This window comes from Chrysemys picta, chromosome 9 (genome assembly GCF_011386835.1).
Source record: "Chrysemys picta bellii isolate R12L10 chromosome 9, ASM1138683v2, whole genome shotgun sequence".
In the NCBI taxonomy this organism is placed as follows: Eukaryota; Metazoa; Chordata; order Testudines; family Emydidae; genus Chrysemys; species Chrysemys picta.
This window is the reverse complement of record NC_088799.1, coordinates 65,146,794-65,162,034: the sequence shown is the minus strand read 5'-3', so window position 1 is coordinate 65,162,034 and position 15,241 is coordinate 65,146,794. Positions and strand designations below refer to the sequence as shown.

The 15,241-nt window shown below is 48.4% G+C and overlaps 1 protein-coding gene across 9 annotated transcripts in view; it reads left to right on the top strand.

Moving 5' to 3' along the window:
• The first annotated feature begins 3,277 nt into the window (after positions 1-3,277).
• Positions 3,278-15,241, top strand: part of RBM41 (RNA binding motif protein 41) — a 45,364-nt gene continuing 33,400 nt past the window's right edge. For 8 of the 9 annotated variants that reach the window (XR_010590224.1, XR_010590221.1, XR_010590222.1 and 5 more), the window contains exons 1-6: positions 3,278-3,721; positions 6,025-6,141; positions 6,721-6,913; positions 7,813-8,017; positions 9,738-10,132; positions 14,705-14,852. Coding sequence is in view for 5 of the 9 variants with exons in the window: in XM_042861536.2 (XP_042717470.1) it covers positions 3,714-3,721; positions 6,025-6,141; positions 6,721-6,913; positions 7,813-8,017; positions 9,738-10,132; positions 14,705-14,852 (1,066 nt within the window). In the remaining 4 variants the exon portion in view is untranslated. Of the gene's footprint in view, positions 3,722-4,528; positions 4,582-6,024; positions 6,142-6,720; positions 6,914-7,812; positions 8,018-9,737; positions 10,133-14,704; positions 14,853-15,241 lie in introns of those variants that run through there. The other variant, XM_065556432.1, reaches the window with a different exon arrangement.

Sequence of the window (15,241 nt, the reverse complement as noted above, 5' to 3'; positions counted from 1 at the left end):
TTAATTTAAGATATAAAATTACTTAAATGTGTATAAATGGACCATATCCTGCTGAGCAAAAAGTATCAAATTTAGTGTATAGGCTGTATTTTATTGCAAATCATGTTTTAATGGTTAGCCAACTAATAAGAATAAACCTTTCTTTAGTTCACAGCTCTTTAGCAAACTAGCTAAAGTACAAATGCAAGACTGAAATCAGTCCATCCTAAATTGGGCCTGTTTCACATCTGAAAACTTGGTCTGCATGCTGCTGTCTGCAATAAGTTGGGTGCTCCCTTCCTGCTTGTACTCCACAAATCTTTTCTGAGATGTCATAACTTCGGCCAATCTCTTTTCTGATTTCAAAGATGGTGTATCAGGTTATGGGGGAAATGTAGGTGTGTTGCTCCCTGATGCTAGAGAAACAAAGTGGGTGAGGTAATATCTTTTATTGGACCAGCTGATGTTGGTGAAAGAGACAAGCTTTCAAGCTATACAGAGCTCTTCAGGTCTTGGTGTAGCTCAAAAGCTCACCCACCTCTCTCCAGAGGAAAATTGGCACTTCAGAAACACTTAACCCCAGATTCACAAAGATATTTGACTTCAGTGGAAGTTAGGATCTGGGCTTTATCTTCTAGCACTTGTAGTGTTCAATGAGCTCTTCTATACCATATATGGATTGTGAGGGTAAGTGGCAGTAGACCTCTATCTTTTATATGGTTTTAAACTGATTTTGTTATTTGTAGGAATGTTGTGAAACTGGATTGATCTTAATTTGTACAGTAATTTGCTGATGGAGAAGGAGCAGCTTCTCTACCCAACTCTCTTTAACTCCAGTTCACTAAGTATACATGGATATCTCCAGACCAATGCTAATATAACAACGCTAATGCATGCTGCTATTCTTCCTCACTTGGTTTGCCCCATCGCTCCAGTTGCCACCTGCAATATAGTAAGGGCCTAAGTCTCCTGACATTTACTGACTTTAACAGAGTTACTCTTGCCACTCACTAAGGTGAGGTCAGAATCAGGCCTTCCTTATTACATATTTGTATAGGAACTGAACAGCCCTGGCCCCGAGGGGCTTACTGCCCTATTTGGATGAAGATTTAGTGTAATAAGGGGGCAGGGACTTGTCTGTGTTTGTACAGCACTTGGCCCAAGGGGGCCCTGATTGTGGTTGGTGCCTAGGACCCACCATAATGTGATGATTACTAGCAGGCCAGTCTGCATAGCAGGGCCATAGCTACGCTGGGGCTAGGGTGATCAGGTGTCCGGTTTTGGACTGGAACACTCGGTCGAAAAGAAATCCTGATGGCTCCGGTCAGCACCTCTGAATGTCCGGTTTGCGCTGCTGCAGTAGGGCTGGCAAACTCCCTCCTAGCGCCGCAGCCCGTGTGGCTCCCGGGTCCAAAAGCAGCCGCCATGTCCAGCTCCTAGCCTTGAGGGGGGGAGGGAGGGTGTGTGTGTGTGTGTCCCTGCTCACAGGCACAGCTCCCATTGGCTGGGTCAGGGCGCAGGAGGAACTAGCGCCACTGCCAAGCGCTCAGCAGGTGCCTGTTGAGGTATTGTGTGGCGTGCGCTTCTCCCACTGCTGCCTGGCCCTCTTCTCGTGTGGCTCACTCAAGCTGCGGCATGTGCCCTGCTGTGAACCGCAGTCTGTCACCCCATCACCAGGACCCAGGAGTTGGAGGTATGTGTATCCTCGTCTCCCAGTGCTGGGAGTGGGGCTGTATCCCCATCCCCCGTCAGTGCATCTCTCCCCTGTCCCATTCCATCCTGCCCCCCACACCTACCCATCCCAGCCCTGTACCCCTTACAGTGCTCTCCCACCCATCCTCTCCATCTCCCAGAGCTGCCACCCCCATGTCCCTCACCCCTTTCACCATAATACCCTGCTGCACTCCCATTATGGCCCTATACACCCCACATCCTCATGCACCTGTAGCCTTCTACCTCCCCCTCCATCCACTCAGGAGCGGCATCAGGGTTTTTGGTGCCCTAGGCGGGGGGGTCCTTCTGCGCTCCCGGTCTTCAGGGCACTTCGATGGTGGGTCCTGGAGTGAGTGAAGGACCCGCCGCAGAATTGCCATCGAAGACCTGGAGCGTGGAAGGACCCCCCTGCCGCCGAATTGCTGCCGAGGGCGGCAAAATGCCTCCCCCCCCCCCCCAAATCCTGGCGCCCTAGTCACCTAAATCAAAGTGCCGGCCCTGCATCCACCCCACATCCCCTCCTCTCTCCTTCACTGCCCCCTCTCACCCCCACCCTGCTCTTATCCTTGGCCTCTTTCCCTTCCCATCCTCTCTCCTCTACCCCCCCCCCCCCATCTTTTCTCCTCCCTTCCTGCCTGGGTGATTTAGGCAGCCTCTGGAAAAGTGTATGGGAAAGTGTCTGTGTAGGCAAGTGTGTGTGTGTGCATACATGCATGGCAAGTGTGTCTTTGTGTAGAGAGGTGCATGTATTGCTGCATGTGTATATACCTGTGTGAATAAAAGTTGTAGCCTAACTCTCTTTGACTTTTATTCCTTTTGCTGGCTTGGCACAAGAAAATAGATGGCATAAAATGTGTATTCATTTCATAACAAGTTTTTAAAAGAGAAGGGAACTGTAAAAGAAAAATATTATTTCTTAAACAGTGAATGTTGACTAGTAATTGCAGAAGAGCCAATGTATCATACATTTCTCCCCACCCTTGTCTAGCTACATTATAAACACTTGCAGACTGTCTCTTTTTATGTGTATGTCTAGCACCTACCACCCTGGAGCCCTGATCTTATTTGGGGTTTCTAGGCACTAAACAATTGTAATAATAAATAATGTGGAAGTAGATGTGTTAGTGCATGCTGGAGATGTACACCTGAATACATGTGTAGCTACATGTAAGTATGAGAATCTGTAGAAACTGCTTTATTTTTATAGATATCTGGACAGGTGTGCATTTCTGTGGTTGTGCTCTATGGATTTGTATTTAGGCTGTGGGAGTGAGCCTTTAATGGACCCATTGCAGCTGTGATAATGTGTGGTCCTAATTCCACACATACAGTTACAGTAACTTTAGTGAACCAAAACCATAGAGCTGGTTATGAAAAATGGGAAGAGGGAAGGGTAAAAAAATCATGAAAATCTTAGTGAAATTTCCTTTTTTTTTAAATTACCCTTATTGACTATTTTGCTGCCAGCTCTACCATCTTGTAATAAATAAAACGTGAATTTAGCATGATCCAGGTGCCAAAAAAAACCTAAGCCTGTTTGGGACTTGCAGTGAAACTGAGCACGTGAGTGAGGGTGGGGGAGAGCAAGAGAGGGAGGGACAGGGGATGGAGGGAGGGAGGGGCTCAGGAAGGGGCAAAATAGTTGGCCGGGTAAGGGCTTTGGGGTTTTCTGGAATTAGAAAGTTGGTAGCCCTAGCTGGGGCAAGAGGTTGTAGCTCATGTGCCCCAGTCTGTCTGACTTAGCTCGCTGTGACGAAACCTGGTGGGGTTCGGGCGCCTGGGAAGGGGGCGTGGTTAATAGAGTCCCCATACGGCAGCCGCGCTCTGGCTGGCCCTTATGGGACTCCCCTGCCGGCTAGCAATGGTGGCTTAGCTGAGCCTGGCTGCACTACAACAACCAGCAGCCCCTGGAGCCGCCCCGCCTCTCTACTCGGGCCCCCGCCGCACGGTGCTCCTGGGAGTTGCAGTCTAGGCCTTGAGCTGACGGGCAGGGGGAGTGAGAGGTGCTGGGGGCCGGAGCCATGCGGAGGTGAGAGGGGAGGGGTCCTGGTGATACGGGCGGGGGGCGGGGGATCTCGGATCTCGCAGCTGGGCGCTCGTGACTCCCTCGGGGGCAGCCAGGGACTGGGCTGCTGATGGGTTCGGGCAGTTGGAGGGCGGGGTGGGGAGGCAGAATAGGGGTGGCGCTGTGGAAGGAAATGGGAGTGGGGTGCTCTGGGGTAGGGGTTGGGGGTGTTCTAGGGGAGGGAGGAAGGAAGGGGAAGTGGGGGAAGGAGGAGGGTTGGGGAGGAAGGCTGGGGTGTGCTGGGGCCTGCAGAGTTGTGGGTGCTCTGGAAGGGAGGGGACGGGGAAAGGATGATGACTGAGTGTTGGGGATGCTCAGGTGGGGAGAAGATGAGAACTGGGGGGTTGAGGGTGCTCTGAAGGTGGAAGTATGGGGGTGTTCTGGGGGCAGAAGGGAGGGGAGATGGGAGGGAGCAGGGCAGAAGGATAGGGGGTGCTGGGGGCTGCAGAGTTGGAGTGCTCTAGGGAGGAAGGAAGAGGATGGGGAAAGATGACTGGGGGTTGGGGATGCTCAGGTGGGGGGGAAGATGAGGGTTGGGGTGCTCTGGAGGAAGAGGGGGAGTTTGGGGGCAGGAAGGAAGGATGGGGAGTTGAAGTGCTCTGGGGGAGGAAGAGTGGGGGTTGAAGGTGCTCTGGGGAGATGATTTCCTTGTATGCAAGTTCCTGTGAGATTCCTCTAATGCAGACAGCCTGTACGTGAATTCCTGCATTGCCAGCTCTTGTGATTTTATTGTGAGTCCTACAATACTTAGTGTTTTTCTTAAAGCCCCAGTTCCTGGAATCAAGAGAGGGCAACAATATCTCAGCTTCCATTTTTAAAAAAAGGTACTGGCTCTCGTGATGGCAGAGAAAAGCTTGAAAACACCAAGCGAGTTTGCCTTAAAGGATCTTAAACCTCAACACAAATAAAAAGCCCAGTATTTATTATTTTAAAATAAATCTAATTATTTCAGTGGGTGGCCCAAGTCATGATTTTTGAGGCTTTTGGGTTGGCCACCTTGCAATCTTTCATGAGCCTGTCACCCCCTGGAGTGAGTGAGGCCAGCCTGTCTGCTCTGCAGTGAGATATTTGAACAGTATCCATTTGCTACCAAAGTTCAGTATCACTGATGCAATACCCTAAACACTTCTGTGTTAATTTCTACTCCAGTTAAACATGGGAGATTATGGTGAGATGGGGGGAGTTTTTGGCAAGGGCAAAACCAAGTAGAGATTTTAAAAAAGAAAGTTCCTATTTAACACAGAGAGGGGTCATACTAAGTTGGCACATCATACCAATAATAGATAGTAAAACAAAATATCATAATGCAACTATATAAAACCATGGTATGCCCACGCCTTGAATACTGCATGTAGTTCTGGTCACCTCATCTCAAAAAAGATATATTAGAATTGGGAAAAGTACTGAGAGAAGGGCAACAAAAATGACTAGGGGTATGGAACAGCTTCTGTATGAGGAGAAATTAAAAATGCTGGGCCTGTTCAGCTTAGAAAAGAGACAACTAAGGGTAGATATTAGGGTTACTATACGTCCGGATTTTCCCAGACATGTCCGGCTTTTTGGTACTCAAATCCCCGTCCAGGGGGAATTGCCAAAAAGCCGAACATGTCCAGGAAAATACTAGTCCCCTGCTTACCTTAGAGCGGCTCCAGCAGGCTGCGAGCTGCAGGCGGATTCCCCTGCAGCGGTGGCTGCTGCTGCTCCCCCCCACACACCTCAGCTCTGCGCAGCTGAAGAGCGGAGCTGCCTGAGCGCTACCGGCTTCACGGTTTGCCGGGCAGCCTCCAGACCCTGTGCCCCCGGCCGGGCGCTTCCCCTCCCGGGCTCCGGCTGCGCAGGGGAAGCGCCCGGCCAGGGGCACAGGGTCTGGAGGTCTGGGGGCTGCCCGGCAACCGTGAAGCCGGTAGCGCTCGGGCAGCTGTTTCTTGTGGCTGGTAGAGAAGAGGGGGAATGCGGGGCGCTCAGGGGAAGGGGTGGAGTTGGGCCGGGGCCGGGAAGGGGCTCCTAGGATATTTTTAATTTTCCAAAAATCATCTGTGTGCCTTTCTAATTGACATCAGTGAGAGTTCTGCCATGAAGGTTATTTTTAGTTCCAGCTTGTGCTTTATAGCCCATCTGGACTGTCACATTGTCTTCCTAGTGGTCTAATAAAGGGCTGAAAGACCGAACATCTGTAGAATTATCAATATGGTAGATTTGGGTGTGTGGGGGGGAGTAAAGCACTCTCTGTAACTTACTGACTCCCTCTGTTGTGTTTCCACGCCCAGGGTCAACAGCAGCCTGTCTAGCGATGATCTCCTTCTGGAGGATTTGGAGACAGAAGGAGAGAGGCAGCTGAAGAGCCTCCTTCATCATCAGCTTGATACTGCTGTCTCCATTGAACAGTAAGTATTGAACTAGCCAGCATTTCCCAGCAAAGCACAAGGCTAAAGGCTGCCCTTGCTGGCACTTGGGTGCTGGCCGACAGAGCATATTCAGATTATTGAGGGCAGCACCACCAGCAGTACAACAGCATTAATACTGTAGCATGCAGATGATGAGAAGATATTGGTGTAGGTGAGTCATTGACAAACACACGGAGGCAGGTTGCACAAGCAGAGCTTCCTGTGCTGTCTCTCACTCAAGCGGTGAGCACTGGAGCATGGTTCTTTCTCCCAGCATTCTCATCATGCAAACACATGGTGTAGTTAGATTTTTCAGCCACTAGGTGACACTGCACATAATAGAAATATACACTGCTTGATGCGCCCCTGCCTTATAATCTTATAGTATCAGGTAAAAGAATGTGGAATGTGCCCAGGTTAGAGAGGACAGACCTTCAGAAGCACAGCATCTCTGGTGCCCATGCTAGGCTGCCGGTGGTGAGAGTGTGTCCAGGTTTATCTAAAGGCCAGGATCCTACCCCTCACACTTAACTTCTGAGCCCTAAGGACTTCTCACTTTGCTGTTGATTTGTGTTGCAGGTGCGTGTCCAAGCGGCAATGCTTCGCCCCAGCCACTCTTTATAAGCCCTTTGGAGAGGAGGCGGCAGGGACTCTGACCTTATCGCAGTTCCAGGCACTGCAGGAGAATGAGCAAGAAACAGCCTCTCTTCGAGAACTGGGGCTCTCAGACTCAGAGATCCTGCTCTGGAAGAAACATGCTTCAGCAGATAAGGTGGGGAAGGAGCTTTACTAGCAACTGCAGGAACCTGGAATCCAGCATAGAGGGCCCTCTAGAACATAATGGAATCTGGAGTCCAAAGCTCTGCAGAGGGTATTAATAATAGCCAATAATAAATTGCAGCTTTTAAGGCACCTTAAGCATTCTACTAAGGAATGGCTAACAGTAAGTCTATGTTCCATAGAGCTGCATTCACAAATAGGTAGAACCCTGTGCGGATACAAGATTTATATCTGCGGATATAAATCGGTATCCACAGAACTGCAGGGCTCTATCGGGAAGTGCAGTGGCAAAAGCAGCAGCCTGGCAGGCTGCCGCTCCCAGAAGACAGTGCCCTGGGCTGGCAGCTCCTCCTGCGTGGTTGTACCACCCCCAACCCCGCCTATTGGGGCGGGCACCACGCTCACCGGCAGCTGTCCCTGGTTGCACTAGTGCAGTGGGCAGTGCTAGGAGAGGTACAGCCCAGCTGGAGGAGCTGCTGGCGCAGGGCACTGGCTCCTGGGAGCGGTGGCCCGCCAGGCTGCTGCTTTCGCCACTTCGGTTCCCGGTAGAGTTCTGCAGATACTGATTTATATCCGTGGATATAAATTTTATATCTGTGCAGGGCTCTACAAATAGACCGGCGAACAGGAGCAGATGTTACCTATTGCTCAGTTAAAGAGAGCCAGAAACAGGTGGATATATGGATACAAGTAAATAAGGAGCAAAGTAAATGAAATCAGAACTATCAGTAAGGTCAGATGAGAATGAGCTGCATGTCCTTTTAACCCCCTCTGGGTCGTGGGTTCCTAGCTTTGAGTATAATGCTGTCTCTGCCTCTTGTTGCTAATAAGCGTCCCTCTAGTCTGAATTGGGTGGGTTTTCTCCTAAGCAGTGCTGCTACTGCGTTTCAGGGCTCTGGGCTGGGGGCAGCCCCTGAAGCCATGCAGGAACGGCTGCAAGCGATCCAGGAGAAGATCACAGAGCGCCAGCGCATTTTGTCCCTGCCGCAGAGGTTTGCTGGCAGCAAACAGCTGAGCCGGCGGGAGATGGAGATTGAGAATGCGCTCTTCCAGGGGATGGACCGTCACTCCTTCCTGCGAGCACTCTACCACCAAGGTACGCGGGCTCCCCAACGCCATTAGGGTGGGAGTAACTCACTGAGCACCTGGGAGTGCAGGAGCAAGTGTTCTGTGAACGTAGATCTGGGCTGTGTCCTTCTTGCCCTTTCTCCCTGAAGAAATGGTTCTACTTCTGGACCCTGTGATGCGAGGGGAGGAGCTATTTTCCTTTTGCCCAGAGCATCTTGCATGAACAGACCATTTAAAGAAAGGACTTTCTAGCATATGAGACTGCACAGAGCCGCTGTTGGAATGAACGTGCCCCCACTGGCAGGCTGAATTCAGCACTGACAGCTGTGCAACACAGTTGGTTCACTGGGATGGCATGGGTGTAGCTGGAGACAGAATTCAGCCTGTATATATAATAGCAGCATGTAACCTGGTTCTGTTATTAATTATTTATACTGCTGTAGTGCCTAGTGGGCCACCCAAAATCAGTGCCTATTGTACTAGGCAGAGTGAATACACAAAGAGTGTACCTATCCTGAATTTCTATCAGGCTAAATATACAAGACAGACACAGGATGGGACGGAAACTGAGGAGGGAAGTGACTTGGCCAAGGTCACCCAGCAGGGTCAGTGGCAGAGTCAGAACTAGAACCCAGGTGTCCTGATTCCCAGCCCAGGACCCTCTCCACTTCACCACACTGCTTCTCACCTGAGCATCACTTTTTGCCTGCCCCTTTGTTGTATTCTGTCTCACAATCTGACCCGTATCTAGCACTGCCCTAGGCGACTGCGGAAACGCATCATACACCAGATCATAGCGAGGGTCACAGTTAAAGGGGTATTGCAAGCCTAACAATTAGGTTTTGTTTGTTAGAAAAACTGTTTAAAGAAGGTGCTTTTCACGACTTATTTTAAAAAATGCCTTGTTGTTGTTTGTTTGTATTATTGGCGTGGTTAGGGGTCCTGGTCAATGCCTTGTGCTAGGCGCTGTACAAACACAGTACGGAAAGATGGTCCTTGCCCCAAAGAGCTGACAATCTAATGACATTGATACCCCATTCCCACCTACAGCTGCAGCGTCCAGGAAGTGCAGCTGTCCGTGGACTAACCCCTCTGGTGTTACACTGCACTCCGCTGTGACACTAACACAGTAAAAAAGCACCCTGTTTAATGCTACATGGATGGGGGGAAAGCTTCATTTTTGCCATTGCTTCCATTAAATAAACCAAGGCAGATGTTATTTGTAACCAAGGCAAGGAAGCTCCTTTAAATCCCTGATTTTTAACCTGATAGTGTCCCTGAAAGCTCAACAAAATGTGTTTGTTCAAAATCACATTTTAAAAAGCTGCATGGTAGGAAATAAGCTTCACTAGCTATAAGCACGGACCAGGTGGAGAAAGGTCTCTGCTAGCTGGAGCGCAGGGGAACCAGTCAGTGTGCTGATCTCTGGAACGTATTGAAATCAAGTGGCAGATTATAAAGTCCACAGGATAATTGAGTTGGGAATGAGAGTCATAGATAACATTCTGGTAGAGTTGCTGTTCTTCATAGAAACCTGTTCTAATCTAGAATACCATCAGTTACTGCTGGCAGCCTACATTTTGCCTTTCAGCAACCCCCAGTCTCCTGCTGGAGGCTGGACTGAGCTGCCCCAGAGCAGAACTTCCGGTCTTTGGGGCCCAGGCTCTAACTCTATTCAGTGATCTATTTATTTACTTGTGGTGGTGGTGGGTTTTGTCATGTCACCATATTTCTTTACTGTGGATTAGATGAAGCTCAGAAGAGGATGGTGAATGAAAAGGACCCCATGGGTCACTTGGAGACTGTCTGTCAAGAGATGCTAAAAAAGCCATTGCCCGGGGAATCCCAGTCTACAAAAAGTGATCCATGCTTGCCTTGCTTCCCCTCCCCAAGTGGACCTTTGGTTAAGGGTACCACACAGCTTCCGGACCAGGGAGAGCAGACAGAACAGTGTGGAGGTCCCAGCCTCCCCATTATTAAGGCAGCGGGGTCTGTGGCCCAGAGATCCACCCTGGGGCCTGCAACTGTAAAGGAGCCTGTGGAGTTCATCCCAGAAGAGGAGATCCGCAAGAATCGTCTCTCGGAGGAGGAGATCAGGAGCATCTCCCGATTTTCCTCCTACGAGCCGGGAGAGCCAAGCAAGGTATGATAAACGTCAAGCTGAAGGTAATAAACTGGGTATGTTCCCCCTTCCCAGTTATTATTGTACCATATAAGCTGGGTGCAAAACTGAATGGAAAACCGTTCCCAGAGAGTAATTATCAGTGGTTCACAGTCACAGTGGACCGAGGTAGAGATGGACATAGGAGACGGAAGTGTTGAGAGTCTCTGGGTTAGGCTAAAAGGGGCAAAAAACAAGGGAGATGTCATGCTAGGAGTCTACTACAGGCCACCTAACCAGGTGGAAGAGGTGGATGAGGCTTTTTTCAAGCAACTAACAAAATCATCCAAAGCCCAAGATTTGGTGGTGATGGGGGACTTCAACTATCCGGATATATGTTGGGAAAATAACACAGCGGGGCACAGACTATCCAACAAATTCTTGGACTGCATTGGAGACAACTTTTTATTTCAGAAGGTTGAAAAAGCTACTAGGGGGGAAGCTGTTCTAGACTTGATTTTAACAAATAGGGAGGAACTCGTTGAGAATGTGAAAGTAGAAGGCAGCCTGGGTGAAAGTGATCATGAAATCATAGAGTTTGCAATTCTAAGGAAGGGTAGAAGGGAGAACAGCAAAATAGAGACAATGGATTTCAGGAAGGCAGATTTTGGGAAGCTCCGAGAGCTGATAGGTAAGGTCCCATGGGAATCAAGACTGAGGGGAAAAACAACTGAGGAGAGTTGGCAGTTTTTCAAAGGGACACTATTAAGGGCCCAAAAGCAAGCTATTCCGCTGGTTAGGAAAGATAGAAAATGTGGCAAAAGACCACCTTGGCTTAACCACGAGATCTTGCACGATCTAAAAAATAAAAAGGAGTCATATAAAAAATGGAAACTAGGACAGATTACAAAGGATAAATATAGGCAAACAACACAGGAATGCAGGGGCAAGATTAGAAAGGCAAAGGCACAAAATGAGCTCAAACTAGCTACGGGAATAAAAGGAAACAAGAAGACTTTTTATCAATACATTAGAAGCAAGAGGAAGACCAAAGACAGGGTAGGCCCACTGCTTAGTGAAGAGGGAGAAACAGTAACAGGAAACTTGGAAATGGCAGAGATGCTTAATGACTTCTTTGTTTCGGTCTTCACCGAGAAGTCTGAAGGAATGCCTAACATAGTGAATACTAATGGGAAGGGGGTAGGTTTAGCGGATAAAATAAAAAAAGAACAAGTTAAAAATCACTTAGAAAAGTTAGATGCCTGCAAGTCACCCGGGCCTGATGAAATGCATCCTAGAATACTCAAGGAGCTAATAGAGGAGGTATCTGAGCCTCTAGCTATTATCTTTGGAAAGTCATGGGAGACGGGAGAGATTCCAGAAGACTGGAAAAGGGCAAATATAGTGCCCATCTATAAAAAGGGAAATAAAAACAACCCAGGAAACTACAGACCAGTTAGTTTAACTTCTGTGCCAGGGAAGATAATGGAGCAAGTAATTAAGGAAATCATCTGCAAACACTTGGAAGGTGGTAAGGTGATAGGGAACAGCCAGCATGGATTTGTGAAGAACAAATCATGTCAAACCAATCTGATAGCTTTCTTTGATAGGATAACGAGCCTTGTGGATAAGGGTGAAGCTGTGGATGTGGTATACCTAGACTTTAGTAAGGCATTTGATACGGTCTCGCATGATATTCTTATCGATAAACTAGGCAAATACAATTTAGATGGGGCTACTATAAGGTGGGTGCATAACTGGCTGGATAACCGTACTCAGAGAGTTGTTATTAATGGTTCCCAATCCTGCTGGAAAGGCGTAACGAGTGGGGTACCGCAGGGGTCTGTTTTGGGACCAGCTCTGTTCAATATCTTCATCAACGACTTAGATATTGGCATAGAAAGTACGCTTATTAAGTTTGCGGATGATACCAAACTGGGAGGGATTGCAACTACTTTGGAGGACAGGGTCATAATTCAAAATGATCTGGACAAATTGGAGAAATGGTCTGAGTTAAACAGGATGAAGTTTAACAAAGACAAATGCAAAGTGCTCCACTTAGGAAGGAAAAATCAATTTCACACATACAGAATGGGAAAAGACTGTCTAGGAAGGAGTACGGCAGAAAGGGATCTAGGGGTTATAGTGGACCACAAGCTAAATATGAGTCAACAGTGTGATGCTGTTGCAAAAAAAGCAAACATGATTCTGGGATGTATTAACAGGTGTGTTGTGAGCAAGACACGAGAAGTCATTCTTCCGCTCTACTCTGCTCTGGTTAGGCCTCAGCTGGAGTATTGTGTCCAGTTCTGGGCGCCGCATTTTAAAAAAGATGTGGAGAAATTGGAAAGGGTCCAAAGAAGAGCAACAAGAATGATTAAAGGTCTTGAGAACATGACCTATGAAGGAAGGCTGAAAGAATTGGGTTTGTTTAGTTTGGAAAAGAGAAGACTGAGAGGGGACATGATAGCAGTTTACAGGTATCTAAAAGGGTGTCATAAGGAGGAGGGAGAGAACTTGTTCACCTTAGCCTCTAAGGATAGAACCAGAAACAATGGGTTTAAACTGCAGCAAGGGAGGTCTAGGTTGGACATTAGGAAAAAGTTCCTAACTGTCAGGGTGGTTAAACACTGGAACAAATTGCCTAGGGACGTTGTGGAATCTCCGTCTCTGGAGATATTTAAGAGTAGGTTAGATAAATGTCTATCAGGGATGGTCTAGACAGTATTTGGTCCTGCCATGTGGGCAGGGGACTGGACTCGATGACCTCTCGAGGTCCCTTCCAGTCCTATAATCTATGAATCTATGATGGAAGGGCATATCGAGTGCGGTCGCGCAGGGATCAGTTCTGTTAAGTATCTTCATCAATGATGTAGATAATGGCATAGAGAATACACTTATAAAGTCTGCGGACGATACCAAGCTAGGAGGGGTTGCAAGTGCAGGAGGATAGGATTAAAATTCAGAATGATCTGGACAAACTGGAGAAATGCTCTGAAATAAATAGGATGAAATTCAATAAGGACAAATGCAAAGACTACACTTAGGAAGGAACAATCAGTTGCACCTGTACAAAATGGAAAATGACTGCCTAGGAAGGAGTACTGCGGAAAGGGATCTCGGGGTCATAGTGGACCACAAGCAAAATATGAGTCAACAGTGTAACACTGTTGCAGAAAAAACGAACATCATTCTGGGATGTATTAGCAGAAGTGTTGTAAGCAAGACACGAGAAGTAATTCTTCTGCTCTACTCCATGCTGATTAGGCCTCAACTGGAGTATTGTGTCCAATTCTGGATGCCACGTTTCAGGAAAGATGTGGACAAACTGGAGAAAGTCCAGAGAAGAGCAACAAAAATGATGAAAGGTCTAGAAAACATGACCTATGAGGGAAGATTGGAAAAAATTGGGTTGTTTAATCTGGAAAAGAGAAGACTGAGAGGAGACATGATAACCGTTTTCAAGTACATAAAAGGCTGTTACAAGGAGGAGGGAGAAGAATTGTTCTTCTTAACCTCTGAGGATAGGACAAGAAGCAAGGGGCTTAAATTGCAGCAAGGGCAGTTTATGTTGGACATTAGGAAAAACTTCCTAATTATCAGAGTGGTTAAGCACTGGAATAATTTGCCTAGGGAGGTTGTGGAATCTCCATCATTGAAGATTTTGAAGAGCAGGTTAGATAAACCCCTGTCAGGAATGGTCTAGATAATACTTCTTCCTGCCAAGAGTACAGGGGACAGGACTAGATGACCTCTTGAGGTTCCTTCCAGTCCTATGATTGTATGCCCTAATGCAGAGCTCTGGGGACACTGTTCTGGCACCTGTATTAGATTTCTGGATTCCAAGGCCAGAAGGGGCTAGTGGGCAGAATCCTAATGGGTAAAGATTCCTGCTTGCTAATGATGGAGCATCACCAAACAAGTGTGTGCAGTTGCCTCCCAGCCAAAGGAGAAATAATTTCCTCTGCTGGGGGAATAAAGATGATCTTTGGAGTCAACAAAAGAGATTCCCCTGCTTAAATACTCCTAGGATACCTAACTGCCAGCCATGCTTCAAACCCAGCCCCAGATGGACTATAGTGGGAGGAAGATCTCTGGCTCTCAGAGACCTAGACAGACATAGTGCCGCCTCCATAACTAGTTATGAGTAATCTGAATGCCTTCCCGCAATGCTATGTTTAAACCTTGTTTAACAGGCAGCAAGAGCTCATGATATAAATAACTGGAGCCAACAAGAACCGATGTAGATGTAGCATGATACAGCCTCAAAAAAGCCATAAGATGCCCTCCTATATATGCCTGTCTCTGTCTTCTAAACATACAACCACCAGTATGGGGTAGGGAGGAGGGCTATAGGGGGGTGAGAGGGGCAGCGCCAGCCCCTCCCCATGTGGAGCAGAAGGGGCTGTAGGGGGGCGAGAGGGGCGGGTTAGCCCCTCGCCGTGTGGGGTGGGGGGCTGTAGGGGGGCGAGAGAGGCAGGGCCAGCCCCTTCCGGTGTGTGGCAGAGGGGCTGTGGAAGTGAGAGGGGAGTTAGCTGTATAGAGATGGCCCTTCTCACACAAGGCTGTGGTGTCTCTTTCTCTCTCCCCCCTATTGTTCTGTGGGCTGATTAGGTGCTGTATTTGAAGAACCTGAGCACTCGGGTGACAGTGAGGGAGCTGGTCTCGCTGTTTGCTCGGTTCCAGGAGAAGGATGGCCCACCAATCCAGTTCCGCCTGCTGAGTGGCCGCATGAGGGGCCAGGCCTTCATCACCTTTCCCAGTGAGTCGCTCAGCTGCATCTCACAGGCCTTTCCTGATGAGTGATGGTGCAGTGTCAGCTCCACAGTGCACTGTGCTGGAAGGGCCACGCTCCCTGGGGTAGGAGGGGAATTTGGCCGCCATGCTTATCTGACCTCCGCATCCCCACACTGCCCCAGTGATGAATTCCAGCCCTCCCATAGAATAAGGGTGATTCAGTGTCATATGTTCACTCAGTGCTGGCATTCCCCACATACTGCTCTACCAATGAGCTCCCAGCACTATGCTGTATAACAGTGCACAAGAGCTAGAAATAGCCAGGAGAAGACCACATGGTCCTGAGGTCTGTGCTTCAACCCAGTGGCCTTGAGAGCAGAGCTGGTTGTCAGAGCAGTTATATGTGCCCTGTAA